At 45.4% G+C, this 14,070-nt stretch overlaps 1 protein-coding gene across 1 annotated transcript in view; it reads left to right on the top strand.

Moving 5' to 3' along the window:
• The first annotated feature begins 228 nt into the window (after nucleotides 1–228).
• Nucleotides 229–14,070, top strand: part of NCAPH (non-SMC condensin I complex subunit H) — a 68,212-nt gene continuing 54,370 nt past the window's right edge. The window contains exons 1-5 of the mRNA XM_044279244.1: nucleotides 229–347; nucleotides 3,582–3,825; nucleotides 13,488–13,578; nucleotides 13,698–13,790; nucleotides 13,871–14,009. Coding sequence (XP_044135179.1) covers nucleotides 3,590–3,825; nucleotides 13,488–13,578; nucleotides 13,698–13,790; nucleotides 13,871–14,009 — 559 coding nt within the window. The 5' untranslated portion in view covers nucleotides 229–347; nucleotides 3,582–3,589. The remainder of the gene's footprint in view (nucleotides 348–3,581; nucleotides 3,826–13,487; nucleotides 13,579–13,697; nucleotides 13,791–13,870; nucleotides 14,010–14,070) is intronic.

Here is a 14,070-nt window from a genome sequence, read left to right as displayed (position 1 = left end):
AGCTGGTGGAGCACTGAGGATTCGCTCATCACAGTACCCGACGGTGCTGAGGTCACATGCTTTTGTCATGTGACTTCCCGCTTTTTTTTTTTTTTTTATCTCACTGGGTATCCTCTCGGGCCCCATTCAGGGGCCCCATGACTCCCTATCTCTGTGTCACAGCGCAGCTCAATGGCGCAAAGCAACTCAAACTCCGCCCACACGGCCGAAGTTTTTTTATATCACGTGCCCCGCCCACTCAGCCGCACATTCGGCCGCCCTCAGCCGTTACCCTATGACGTCACCACGTTAGACGAAGGCGCGGAATTTTTGAAAGCGCAGCAAGCCGGAAGCCGTGAGGCGGAGAGGTACGGGGTGTTCTCTGCTCCTGTGTGCGGGGGCTTGTTGTGTCTGCTGGCTGGGAGTAGTAGTCCGCCGCGGGGGTCTTGTATGTGTATAGAACAGCCTTCCTGTGGAGGTGTCATAGCCATTTGTTATGTCCATCCAGTCATGTAGTCTGGTGACGGGGAGTATAACCCCCAGTCAGTGCACCAAGCTGTAGTCCCTCCTGTCCTCAAAGGAGTGAGGGAATATATGCAAGAAGTACCTTCTGAATACTGGTGTCCCAGTGGAACTACAACTCCCATCATGCCTTTACAACCTGTAGTTGTAGGAACATGATGGGGGTTGTAGCTGTGCAGAGTCTGGAAAGCGCTGTATATTCTACATATGTGATTGCCATCATGCCTGCTTTGTGACTGGCACCAGTTATTGGGGTATTGTTCTGCGCTTGGTGATGTTTTAGGGTAGGTACCTGCTGGTGTCCTATGGGGGTGATTACTCCGGCAGATGTTAGAGGGTCTCTCACCTCCCCCTATGTGTCTGTTATAATTCCCGGTTCATCGTCTCTTTGAATTCAGCTGTTCCCCTGTTATTCCTCCTGGAATTTTCTGAATAAATTGACACAAGTGTTGTCAGTCGGGCTGCACTGCCTATACATTGTCAGTGTCCATTCACTGCTGGACGTCCCAGGCTCTCTGAGGAATGCAGTTGTAATGTTCCTTAAGGGCTCTTTCACACTTGCGTTGTCCGGATCCGGCATAGAGTTCCGTCGTCTGGGCTCTATGCCGGAAGAATCCTGATCAGGATTATCCTAATGCATTCTGAATGGAGTGAAATCCGTTCAGGATGCATCAGGATGTCTTCAGTTCCGTACCGGAATGTTTTTTGGCCGGAGAAAATACCGCAGCATGCTGCGCTTTTTGCTCCGGCCAAAAATCCTGAAGACTTGCCGCAAGGCCGGATCCGGAATTAATGCCCATTGAAAGGCATTGATCCGGCCTTAAGCTAAACGTCGTTTCGGCACATTGCCGGATACGACGTTTAGCTTTTTCTCAATGGTTACCATGGCTGCCGGGACGCTAAAGTTCTGGCAGCCATGGTAAAGTGTAGCGAGGAGCGGGGGAGCAGCATACTTACCGTCCGTGCGGCTCCCCGGGCGCTCAAGAGTGACGTCAGGGCGCCCCAAGCGCATGGATGACGTGATCACATGGAACACGTCATCCATGCGCATGGGCGCTCTGACGTCATTCTGGAGCGCCCCGGGAGCCGCGCGGACTGTAAGTATACCGCTCCCCCGCTCCTACTATGGCAACCAGGACATTAATAGCGTCCTGGGTGCCATAGTAACACTGAACGCATTTTGAAGACGTCTTCAAATGCTTTCAGTACACTTGCGTTTTTCCGGATCCGGCGTGTAATTCCGGCAAGTGGAGTACACGCCGGATCCGGACAACGCAAGTGTGAAAGAGGCCTTATTTATACGTTTCTAGGAGGAATAACATTGGGCAGACTAGATGGGCCAAATGGATCTTATCTGCCAACACATTCTATCTTTCTATAACAGTATGTCTACACTGGGCTGGAAATGCAGCCTTTTGGGGAACACTCGCATTGGATGGACTTTACTGCACTTTTCACTTCTACATTGCAAAAGGAGAAATCTGCTGGGGAGTTAAAGGGATCAGACAGTTTCTGATATAATGGCTATTAGATCGTCGGGGGTCTAACACCCAGCACCCCTGCCCATCAGCTGTATGAAGAGAAGGCGGGCACCTCCTGCTCGACATAGCAGCGGCGAGCAGGAAGAGAGGAGACGGCGCACGCCTTCTCTTCATACAGCCGATCAGTGGTAGGTCCTGGGAGTCAGACCCCCGCTGATCTAATATTGATGACCTGTTCTGAGGATGGGTCATCAATCGTAAAAGCCCGGAAAACCCCTTTAAGGCGCCATGTCACTTCAGCAAGTGGCATTTATCATGTAGAGAAAGTTAATACAAGGCACTTACTAATGTACTGTAATTGTCCATATTGTCTCCTTTGCTGGCTGGATTCATTTTTCCATCACATTATACACGGCTGGTTTCCATGGTTACGACCACCCTGCAATCCAGTAATGTTGGTTGTGTTTGCACACTATAGGAAAAAGTACTGACCTCTCTGGTGGCCGGGACTATGGGACCACACAGAGGCTTGTGCTTTTTCTTGTAGTGTGCAAGCACGACCACCACTGATGGATTGCAGGGTGGTCTGTAACCATGGATATGAGCAGTGTATAATGTGATGGGCAAATGAATCCAGCCGGCAAAGGAAGCAATATGGGTAATAATACATTAGTAAGTGCCTTGTATTAACTTTCTCTACATGATAAATGCCAATCCCTGAAGTGACACAACCTTTATAACCCCCTTCACACCGGGGCACCCCCTGGCCAGTCGTTGCTCTGGAACCCTGAATCCCGCAGTGGACATTACAGCCACCATGGATTCTACTGGAAGAGACTTGAGACAGATAAGAGATTGAAGATGGCGGCCATAACTCCCATCCTTGCCATATCTGGGAAGAATTGCACTGGGTACAGTTTGAACCATGTTGGATGTACTACAACTCCTATTTTGCACTTCAGTAAAGAGACATTTATTCTGCTACATTTGACCTGGTTTGACTTGGGCTTACTGCTGAGCCGGCTGCATTTTAATTATTTGTCTTTACATTTTCCTTCTACCTGCAGTAATTATAATGGAGAATCATAATACATTAAAGGGGTTGTACCAAGGTATCCCTGGTTGGTAGCGGGCTGACCACTGGGATCCCCACCTATGCCGAAAATGGGTGTCCCTTTCCAAATTCACTTGTGACCATGGCATCTGAGCGTCTAGTTACTGGGAGTGGGGTGCTCTTGGTGACCAAACAGTTCGGTTTGGTCTAATCACAATCTGCTGCCTGAATACAGTGATTCAGTATGGGGAAGAGCGATGACATGATGATTGTTCCTCCCTATACTGAGGAGGAGATCGCCACGTGTAATAGCAGCGGCGTCCTCCACCAGCGAGCATGCAGTTGCCAGGAAGGAACGCTTCCCTCCCAATCATCTACAGAATTGGGCTGTCAAATAAACCGTTTAGCATGAGAGGGGGTCTGACTACTGGGTCCCCATTAGTCACTAGACAAGCAGTCCATTGGTGTAGCCTCCAGCATCGTGCAATAAACTGAACAAATACATGTTATTTTCCAGCAATAATTATGTCAATGTTTTTCTTTAGCAGGCATCATGAACACATCAACTCCTCAGTCAGGGGGGCGGCAGAAGCCCCTGTCCCCGGCAGGTGTATACCTCTCTCCAGCCACTAGATCACAGCCCATCAGTGCCGCGGGGACACCCACTTTACAGAACTTCACCAGCAATGATGATGAACTGGAAAGGAGACAGAGGCGGAAGTCCAGGGTGATCGACTTACAGCTTAGCAATGCGGATTCCCCTGCATCTGTTATCTCCCCCGCACAGAGGTGAGTGCACCTAGAAAGAGTCTGTTCACATGCTGCAGAATTCTGCAATAACCAGACTGGTTGATTTAATTGATTTGTCATATAATTAGATGATTGTTGTTTAACCCCTTAAGGACCGAGGACGTACCGGTACGCCCTATTTCCCGAGTCCTTAAGGACCGAGGACGTACCGGTACGTCCTGACTTAAAATCTGCATTCCGGCGCCGCAGGGGTTAATCGGAACGGGACGCCGGCTGAAATCATTCAGCCGGCATCCCGTAACAACGCAGGGGGGGGTCATTGGACCCCCCCGTATCGGCGATCGCAGAAAACCGCAGGTCAATTCAGACCTGCGGTTTTCTGCGTTTCCGGTCCATTCGGGTGTCCTGTGACCCGATGAACCGGAAAAAGACTGCGATCGGTGGCGTAATTTTACACCACCAATCGCAGTCCGAGGATTTGCAGAGGCGGAGCTGGCCCTGGTGCTGAATGCCGCTGTCCAGGGTGCTGATTGGTGCAGGGGAGAGAGGCGCGAGATTCAAACTTCCTGCGCTCCTCTCTCCCCTCCTCTTCCTGTCCAGCACCCTGACCGTGCAGCATCGTCCAGCACCAGCTCCTGTGTCCCCCTAAATCGGCATCCATCACCCTCCTGCACCCATCGCCACCCAGGTAGGTTAGGGTCAGTGAGGGAGAGGCACCGTTAGGCAGGAAAAGAAGGGAAAAGTTAGAAAAAAAAAGCACATTTATTCCAAACTTTTTTTTTTCAACTTTCAGACCCCAGACCCCCCCCTGCCACTTGCCCCCCCCGCATCCCCCCCACCACCAGCCCCCCCCCCACCCACCAACCCCCTCCCCCCACCACCAGACCCTTCCCCCACCACCACATTTTTTTTTTTTCTGCGTGCGCTGACTGGCCGGCACTTTTTAGCGTCCGTCCACTGTTAGCGCATCGCCCGCCCGCCCCACCACCCCACCGACCGCTGATCAGCGTTGAACCGCAGATCAGCAAGTTTGAACTTTTTTTTTTTTCCTAACACTTGCCCATTTTTTTTGCCTGGACTTTTTAGTACGTGAACACCCGTGCCCCCACACACACGCACATAGAATAAAGGTTTACACGCACGCACATACACACGCACACACACACACCCATGGCCCGCCGGGTGTTCTCAGCCGAGGAGGCATATGCCCAGATTGCCTCCGACTCGGAGAGCCCCAGTGAGGATGAGGATGACCCCACGTTCCTTTTGTCATCCGCATCCTCCTCATTATCATCGGATGACGATGAGCCACCAAGGCAGCGGAGACGCCGCCAGGCGGAGCCAGGGGCCACACATGCTAGGGATCCTGTGGCCCACCCTAGTACGAGCCGCCCTGGGGTTCGTACTGGTTTCCCGGCCCACCAAATAAGTTCACCGGAGCCCCCTGCCGATGAACTTAGCTGGTGTCCCCCAGTGGACTTTGAGCCTGAGATTCCGGATTTCGCTGGCAATCCTGGAATCCAGATTCCCACAGTGGGGTTTACTGAAATAGACTTTTTTAGTTTTTTTTTCAGTAACCCACTGGTGAATTTGATGGTGGAGCAGACGAATCTGTACGCCCAACAGTTCGTCGCTCAAAACCCAGGCTCAGTTTTGGCTAGACCCGGTGGCTGGACGCCGGTCAGTGCAGCCGAGATGAGGACATTTTGGGGCCTCGTGCTGCATATGGGTCTAGTCCAAAAACCCAGTGTCAGGCAATACTGGAGTGGGGACGTCCTGTACCAGACCCCACTGTACAGTATGGTCATGACACGTCACCGGTTTGAGGCCATCCGGAAATGTCTGCATTATTCCGATAATGCAGCATGTCCCCCCCGAGGTGATCCTGCCTATGACCGGCTGTACAAGATACGGCCGGTCATCGATCACTTTGGGGCCACATTTCAGCAGGCCTACGTACCTGGAAGGGAGGTCGCGGTTGATGAGTCTCTCGTTGCGTTCAAGGGGAGACTCAGTTTCCGCCAATACATTCCCACAAAGCGGGCGAGGTATGGCGTGAAGCTATACAAAATTTGTGAGAGTACCTCAGGGTACACTTACAAATTTCGTGTGTACGAGGGGCGAGATTCCCGGATTCAACCACCAGAATGTCCCCCCACTCTGGGTGTTACCGGGAAACTCGTGTGGGACCTTATGTACCCACTGCTGGATAAGGGTTACCACTTGTACGTGGACAACTTTTATACCAGCATTCCCTTGTTCAGGTCCCTTGCCGCCAGATCCACGTTCGCTTGTGGGACCGTGCGGAAAAATCAACGCGGCCTCCCTGCCTACCCCCTCCAGGTACCTATCCCCAGGGGTGAGACCTGTGCACTTACCAGTGGAAACCTGTTGCTGGTCAGGTATAAGGACAAGAGGGATGTCCTTATGCTGTCCACAATCCACGGTAACAGCACCACCCCAGTCCCTGTGCGAGGTACCGCGGCAACGGTCCTCAAGCCCGATTGTATCGTCGACTACAATCGGTATATGGGAGGAGTTGATCTCTCTGATCAAGTCCTCACGCCATATAACGCCATGCGCAAAACCCGGGCATGGTACAAAAAAGTTGCGGTCTACATGGTGCAGGTTGCCATGTACAACTCTTTTGTACTATCCCGAAGCGCTGGCAGCACAGGGACATTCCTCCAATTCTATGAGGCAGTCCTCAAAGACCTGATCTTTTCGGACCGGGAAAGAGCAGGCCGGAGTACCTCGGGAACTGGAGGCGCCCGGATCGTCCCTGGCCAACACTTTCCAGGTGTGGTCCCCCATACTGGAAAGAAGGGACGAACCCAAAAAAAGTGCAGAGTGTGTCGCAGGAGGGGGATACGGAAGGACACCACCACTCAGTGCGACACGTGCCCCGATCATCCGGGCCTCTGCGTTATCGATTGCTTCAGGGAGTATCACACTTCCATGGAGTACTAAATTTTTATAATCCCCAACAGTTCACTAGAGAACATAAAACACTATGGCTCTCAGCCTTTGGAGACACGAAAACAATTTTTCTTTCCCCAAAAAATATTAGTTTTAGTGCAGGCATCCTCAAACTGCGGCCCTCCAGATGTTGTAAAACTATAACTCCCAGCATGCCCAGACAACCTACAGCCATCATCAGGGCATGGTGGGAATTGTAGTTTTACAACATCTGGAGGGCCGCAGTTTTAGGATGCCTGCTTAGTGTCTCCAAAGTCTGAGAGCCATACATATTGGGCATCGTCGCGTGTGTAAAAGTCGTCGCTATAAAAATAACTTTTTACCAAATGCCTCGGATGAACGGTGTTAAAAATATAAAATAAAAACGGTGCCAAAACACCTATTTTTGGGCAAAATTTAAATTTAAATCCATTTTGCCGGTAATAAAGCAAGGGTTAACAGCCAAACAAAACTAAACATTTATTGCCCCAATTCTGTAGTTTGCAGAAACACCCCATATGTGGTCGTAAATGGCTATATAGCCGCACGGCAGGGCATAGAACGAAGGGAACTCCATACGGTTTCTGGAAGGCAGATTTTGATGGACAGTTTTTTTTTTTTACACCATGTCCCATTAGAAGCCCCCCTGATGTAGCCTAGACTAGAAACTCCAAAAAAGTGACCCCATCTAAGAAACTACACCCCTCAAGGTATTCAAAAGTTACTTTACAAACTATGTTAACCCTTTAGGTGTTCCACAAACTAAATAGCGAATGTAGAAACAATTTTAGAATTAAATTTTTTTGTTACATTGCCTCAAAAAAGAGTAATATAGAGCAACCAAAAATCTAATTTACCCCAAAAATTGTCCCAAAACAACAACCACCTTATCCCGTAGTTTCCTAGATGGGGTCACTTTTCTGGTTTCTACTCTAGGGGGGCATCAGGGGGCTTGAAAGGGTACATGGTGTAAATAAACCAGTCCAGCAAAATCTGCCTTCCAAAAACCGTATGGCGTTCCCCTTCTTCTATGTCCTGCCGTTTAGCCAAACAGTAGTTTACGACCACATTTGGGGTGTTTTTGCAAACTACAGAATCAGGGCAACCCATTTTGAGTTTTGTTTGGCAGTTAACCCTTGTTTTACTCCTGGAAAAAACTGATTATATTGGAAAATTTTCCAAAAAATAGAAATTTCAAAATTGTTTCTCCATCTGCCATTAACTCTTGTGGAACACCTAAAGGGTTAACAAAGTTTGTAAACCCAGTTTTGAATACCTTGAGGGGTGTACTTTCTTAGATGGAGTCACTTTTTTGAAATTTCTATTCTAGGGGTGCAACAGGGGGCTTCAAATGGGACATGGTATAAACAAAACCAGTCCAGCAAAATCTGCCTTCCAAAACCCATATGGTGTTCCCCTCCTTCTATGTGCTCCCGTTCGGCCAAATAGTAGTTTACGACCACATATGGGGTGTTTCTGTAAACTACAGAATCAGGGCAACCCATTTTGAGTGTTGTTTGGCAGTTAACCCTTGTTTTACTCCTGGAAAAAATTGATTATATTGGAAAATTTTCCAAAAAATAGAAATTTCAAAATTGTTTCTCCATCTGCCATCAACTCTTGTGGAAGACCTAAAGGGTTAATAAAGTTTGAAAAAACAGTTTTGAATACCTTGAGGGGTGTAGTTTCTAGAATGGGGTCATTTTTGGGAGGTTTCTATTATCTAAGCCTCACAATATGACTTCAAACCTGAACTGGTCCATAAAAAGTGGGATTTTGAAGATTTCTCAAAAATTTCAAAATTTGCTTCTAAACTTCTAAGCATTGTAACATCCCCAAAAAATAAAATATCATTCCCAAAATGCTACAAACATGAAGTAGACATATGGGGAATGTAAAGTCATCACAATTTTTGGGGGTATTACTATGTATTACAGAAGTAGAGAAACTGAAACTTTGAAATTTGCTAATTTTTCAAAATTTTGGGTAAAAAAATTATTTTTTTATGCAAAAAAATTAACTTTTTTGACCCAATTTTAGCAGTGTCATGAAGTACAATATGTGACGAAAAAACAATCTCAGAACGGCCTGGGTAAGTCGAAGCGTTTTAAAGTTATGAGCACTTAAAGTGACACTGGTCAGATTTGCAAAAAATGGCCTGGTCCTTAAGGTGAAAATGAGCCTGGTCCTTAAGGGGTTAAGGGTACTTTCACACTTTTTTTTTTTTTTTTTTTTTTTTTTTTTTTCGGCATTGAGTTCCGTCACAAGAGCTTAATACCGGAAAAAAAATGATCTGAGTTTTATCCTAATGCATTCTAAATGGAGAGCAATCCGTTCAGGATGCATCAGTTTTTTCTCTGACGTTTTATGGACAGAGAAAATACCGCAGCATGCTGCAGTTTTCTCTCCGGCCAAAAATACTGATCACTTGCCGGATTCGGCATTAAGTGTTTAGGCAAAACGGATCCTGCTTTCCAGTCTGCGCATGCGCAGACCTTTTTTAAAAATGCAAAAAAAATGTTTTTATACCAGATTCGTTTTTCCTGATGACACCGGAGATAGGTATCCAGTAAATGCCTCGGATGAACGGTGTTAAAAATATAAAATAAAAACGGTGCCAAAACACCTATTTTTGGGCAAAATTTAAATTTAAATCCATTTTGCCGGTAATAAAGCAAGGGTTAACAGCCAAACAAAACTAAACATTTATTGCCCCAATTCTGTAGTTTGCAGAAACACCCCATATGTGGTCGTAAATGGCTATATAGCCGCACGGCAGGGCATAGAACGAAGGGAACTCCATACGGTTTCTGGAAGGCAGATTTTGATGGACAGTTTTTTTTTTTTTACACCATGTCCCATTAGAAGCCCCCCTGATGTAGCCTAGACTAGAAACTCCAAAAAAGTGACCCCATCTAAGAAACTACACCCCTCAAGGTATTCAAAAGTTACTTTACAAACTATGTTAACCCTTTAGGTGTTCCACAAACTAAATAGCGAATGTAGAAACAATTTTAGAATTAAATTTTTTTGTTACATTGCCTCAAAAAAGAGTAATATAGAGCAACCAAAAATCTAATTTACCCCAAAAATTGTCCCAAAACAACAACCACCTTATCCCGTAGTTTCCTAGATGGGGTCACTTTTCTGTTTCTACTCTAGGGGGGCATCAGGGGGCTTGAAAGGGTACATGGTGTAAATAAACCAGTCCAGCAAAATCTGCCTTCCAAAAACCGTATGGCGTTCCCCTTCTTCTATGTCCTGCCGTTTAGCCAAACAGTAGTTTACGACCACATTTGGGGTGTTTTTGCAAACTACAGAATCAGGGCAACCCATTTTGAGTTTTGTTTGGCAGTTAACCCTTGTTTTACTCCTGGAAAAAACTGATTATATTGGAAAATTTTCCAAAAAATAGAAATTTCAAAATTGTTTCTCCATCTGCCATTAACTCTTGTGGAACACCTAAAGGGTTAACAAAGTTTGTAAACCCAGTTTTGAATACCTTGAGGGGTGTACTTTCTTAGATGGAGTCACTTTTTTGAAATTTCTATTCTAGGGGTGCAACAGGGGGCTTCAAATGGGACATGGTATAAACAAAACCAGTCCAGCAAAATCTGCCTTCCAAAACCCATATGGTGTTCCCCTCCTTCTATGTGCTCCCGTTCGGCCAAATAGTAGTTTACGACCACATATGGGGTGTTTCTGTAAACTACAGAATCAGGGCAACCCATTTTGAGTGTTGTTTGGCAGTTAACCCTTGTTTTACTCCTGGAAAAAATTGATTATATTGGAAAATTTTCCAAAAAATAGAAATTTCAAAATTGTTTCTCCATCTGCCATCAACTCTTGTGGAAGACCTAAAGGGTTAATAAAGTTTGAAAAAACAGTTTTGAATACCTTGAGGGGTGTAGTTTCTAGAATGGGGTCATTTTTGGGAGGTTTCTATTATCTAAGCCTCACAATATGACTTCAAACCTGAACTGGTCCATAAAAAGTGGGATTTTGAAGATTTCTCAAAAATTTCAAAATTTGCTTCTAAACTTCTAAGCATTGTAACATCCCCAAAAAATAAAATATCATTCCCAAAATGCTACAAACATGAAGTAGACATATGGGGAATGTAAAGTCATCACAATTTTTGGGGGTATTACTATGTATTACAGAAGTAGAGAAACTGAAACTTTGAAATTTGCTAATTTTTCAAAATTTTGGGTAAAAAAATTATTTTTTTATGCAAAAAAATTAACTTTTTTGACCCAATTTTAGCAGTGTCATGAAGTACAATATGTGACGAAAAAACAATCTCAGAACGGCCTGGGTAAGTCGAAGCGTTTTAAAGTTATGAGCACTTAAAGTGACACTGGTCAGATTTGCAAAAAATGGCCTGGTCCTTAAGGTGAAAATGAGCCTGGTCCTTAAGGGGTTAAGGGTACTTTCACACTTTTTTTTTTTTTTTTTTTTTTTTTTTTTCGGCATTGAGTTCCGTCACAAGAGCTTAATACCGGAAAAAAAATGATCTGAGTTTTATCCTAATGCATTCTAAATGGAGAGCAATCCGTTCAGGATGCATCAGTTTTTTCTCTGACGTTTTATGGACAGAGAAAATACCGCAGCATGCTGCAGTTTTCTCTCCGGCCAAAAATACTGATCACTTGCCGGATTCGGCATTAAGTGTTTAGGCAAAACGGATCCTGCTTTCCAGTCTGCGCATGCGCAGACCTTTTTTAAAAATGCAAAAAAAATGTTTTTATACCAGATTCGTTTTTCCTGATGACACCGGAGATAGGTATCCAGTATTTTAATGCGTTTGTTAGATGGATCCGGATCCGTCTGACAATTGCCATCAGTTTGCGTCCGGTTTGCCAGAGTCCTCTGCCGCAAGTGTGAAAGTACCCTTAAAGGAGCGTTATAGATTTCCACTTGCTTTAAAGCTGGTTTATAAAGTTACGTAATGACGCATCCCAGATTGTGAACATAACCTGGTAAATACTTTATTGCATTAATGAGAATTCTATTTTATACTGCAGTTCATCCTTAGGACGCTTACATCCACCGTAACTGCAGAAATCTTTCGTTTCGCCACTTGCTGTTATAAAATATGCAGATTGGTTTAATATCCTCACAATAATGTTGGAACCATGTTTCAATTAATTTCCCTAATCTGCAGCCACTTAGCTTGGTGGTCCTACTGTGAATAGTCATACAGGCTGGAACAACATAACCCACTTAAAAGAAAATGAGCAATTTCAATCAGTATTGTGCTTAATGTGCGCATCATTATGGAGGTTTTCGATTAAAGTTGAAGTTACCTATCGGAAAAATAAACCATGAATGCATTTGCCCTGAAAATGAAACATGTACACTCTTTGATACAAAGGCAATATCAGCCAATGCTTTTTGAAGCCACAACTTGAATTTATTGCGAGTATTTCTAACTTCGGTACGCTTCCGGTAGTTAAAAACAGTCTTGTTAGGGCTGAAAAAACAGCTGTCACAGATACCATCCAAAAAACTACATTTATTCTGGTAAAATGACTGAAACCTGACAGACCCCATTACTGTCAATGGCGTCCATTGGGTGCTATTGGTGGGCACCATGTGACTGATCAGGCTTCGTTTTGTTGTTTGTACTTAATCCCATATGTTCTTTATTACAAGCCATGACTTACATTAAAGGGGTTGTCTTCCCTGGAATATGGCGATATGCCACCAGTGTCGGATAAGTGCGCAGCTGCCCTCCATTCATTTCTATAGGATCGGTAAAAATAGCCAAGCACAGACTCGGCTATTGCCAGCAGTTCCATAGAAGTGAATGGAGCGGTGGCCGGACTTTCTTTTCATTTCTATGAGACTTCTAAAAATAGTGGCGTGCACCAATCAGCTGTTTTCGGCGTTCCCATAGAAATAAATAGGTCAGCCACACATGCGTGGTGCACTCTTCCGAACTTTGGGTGCTGCGTTCTCGAGATACTCCACCTCTGGGACCCGCACCTATGTGGCATAGGTGGCATGTCCTAGCAGTATGCCACCAGTTCCAGGTGCAACAACCCCTTTAATTTCTAGAGACCACTTTAAGTCAATGAGACACAAGGAGAGTAGATATTTGTAACAAAGTGGAAGGAGGGTGGAGACAGGCTCGGACTGGCCCACAGGGGTACAGGGGAATCCCCCGGTGGGCCCCTGACCAAAATGGGCCCCTAGTCTCCCACCCACTGCACACGTGGCACATAACACAGTAGACTTACTACACTTCATACATATATTCAATGTACAGCACCTCAACCAGCCTATGTTCAGATAAATAACTTGTTAGATTATTTATTATATTTGAATGTATCCGTATGGTGTACCCTCAATATAAATTTTACTGGTGGGCCCTAGGCACCCCAGTCCGACACTGGGTGGAGAAGACATAGGCAGAATTGCCTCTTGTATGGGTAGTTGAACTGCTACATGCCAGGTTTCTGTGTTAACAGTGAGAATATATTTGCTAATTGGCAGTGTGAACATGGCCTAAAAGACTGGAGTTAAAATTTTCATGCAAATTGCACTAAAGCATTTTGCCCCATAAGATGTGAATAGCTTTGTTGGTGAGAACCCCAACCCAGTGCAGTGTCTTAAGACATGACATACTCTTACGGTGTCCGCTTCTTCCACTTATGGTATCTCTGTGATTTGATATATGTTCTGTTAGTGTTGGTTATTTATATGCAGTAATAGCCTATATTCTGTACCCACGACAGGTCTGAAGCAATATCACTTCTCATGCCCAAGCTGAGCAATTCCCAGATCTCAGACCATTACTCTACCTGCATCAAGCTGTCTCAGGAGAATGTATGTCCTTTGTTCAGCACTGGTAACAGTGAGCATGCACATAGTGTACATGAGCATATAGATGTGCATTGCAGTATTATATCGCTCAACTATGTCATTTACTCCAATGTCTTCTGCAGAGAATAACAACAAAGAATGCGTTTGGGCTGCACCTGATTGATTACATGGGAGACATTCTCAAGGAGAAAGGAAGCGAACTGATGAACTTCAAGGTCGATAAAAAGATCTCCTATCGTGTACTGAGACCTAATGATTTCACAGTTTTCACAACTGACCTTACCTTTCTTTACAGGTTGCTGCAGGAACTCTTGATGCAAGTGCGAAAATCTATGCAGTGAGAGTTGATGCGGTACATGCTGATGTGTACAGAGTATTGGGTGGTCTTGGCAAAGAGTCCCAAGGGCCAGAGGAATCAGAAAATCAGGGAACCGGTATGTAGAGGTCAATTAGTGATGTGGTCGTCGGTTTATCTATTAGACATAAAAGTGAATA

The sequence above is a fragment of the Bufo gargarizans genome, chromosome 2, assembly GCF_014858855.1.
Source record: "Bufo gargarizans isolate SCDJY-AF-19 chromosome 2, ASM1485885v1, whole genome shotgun sequence".
NCBI classification, from domain to species: domain Eukaryota; kingdom Metazoa; phylum Chordata; class Amphibia; order Anura; family Bufonidae; genus Bufo; species Bufo gargarizans.
The sequence above is the reverse complement of the archived record's forward strand: the minus strand, read 5'-3'. Positions and strand labels throughout refer to the sequence as shown.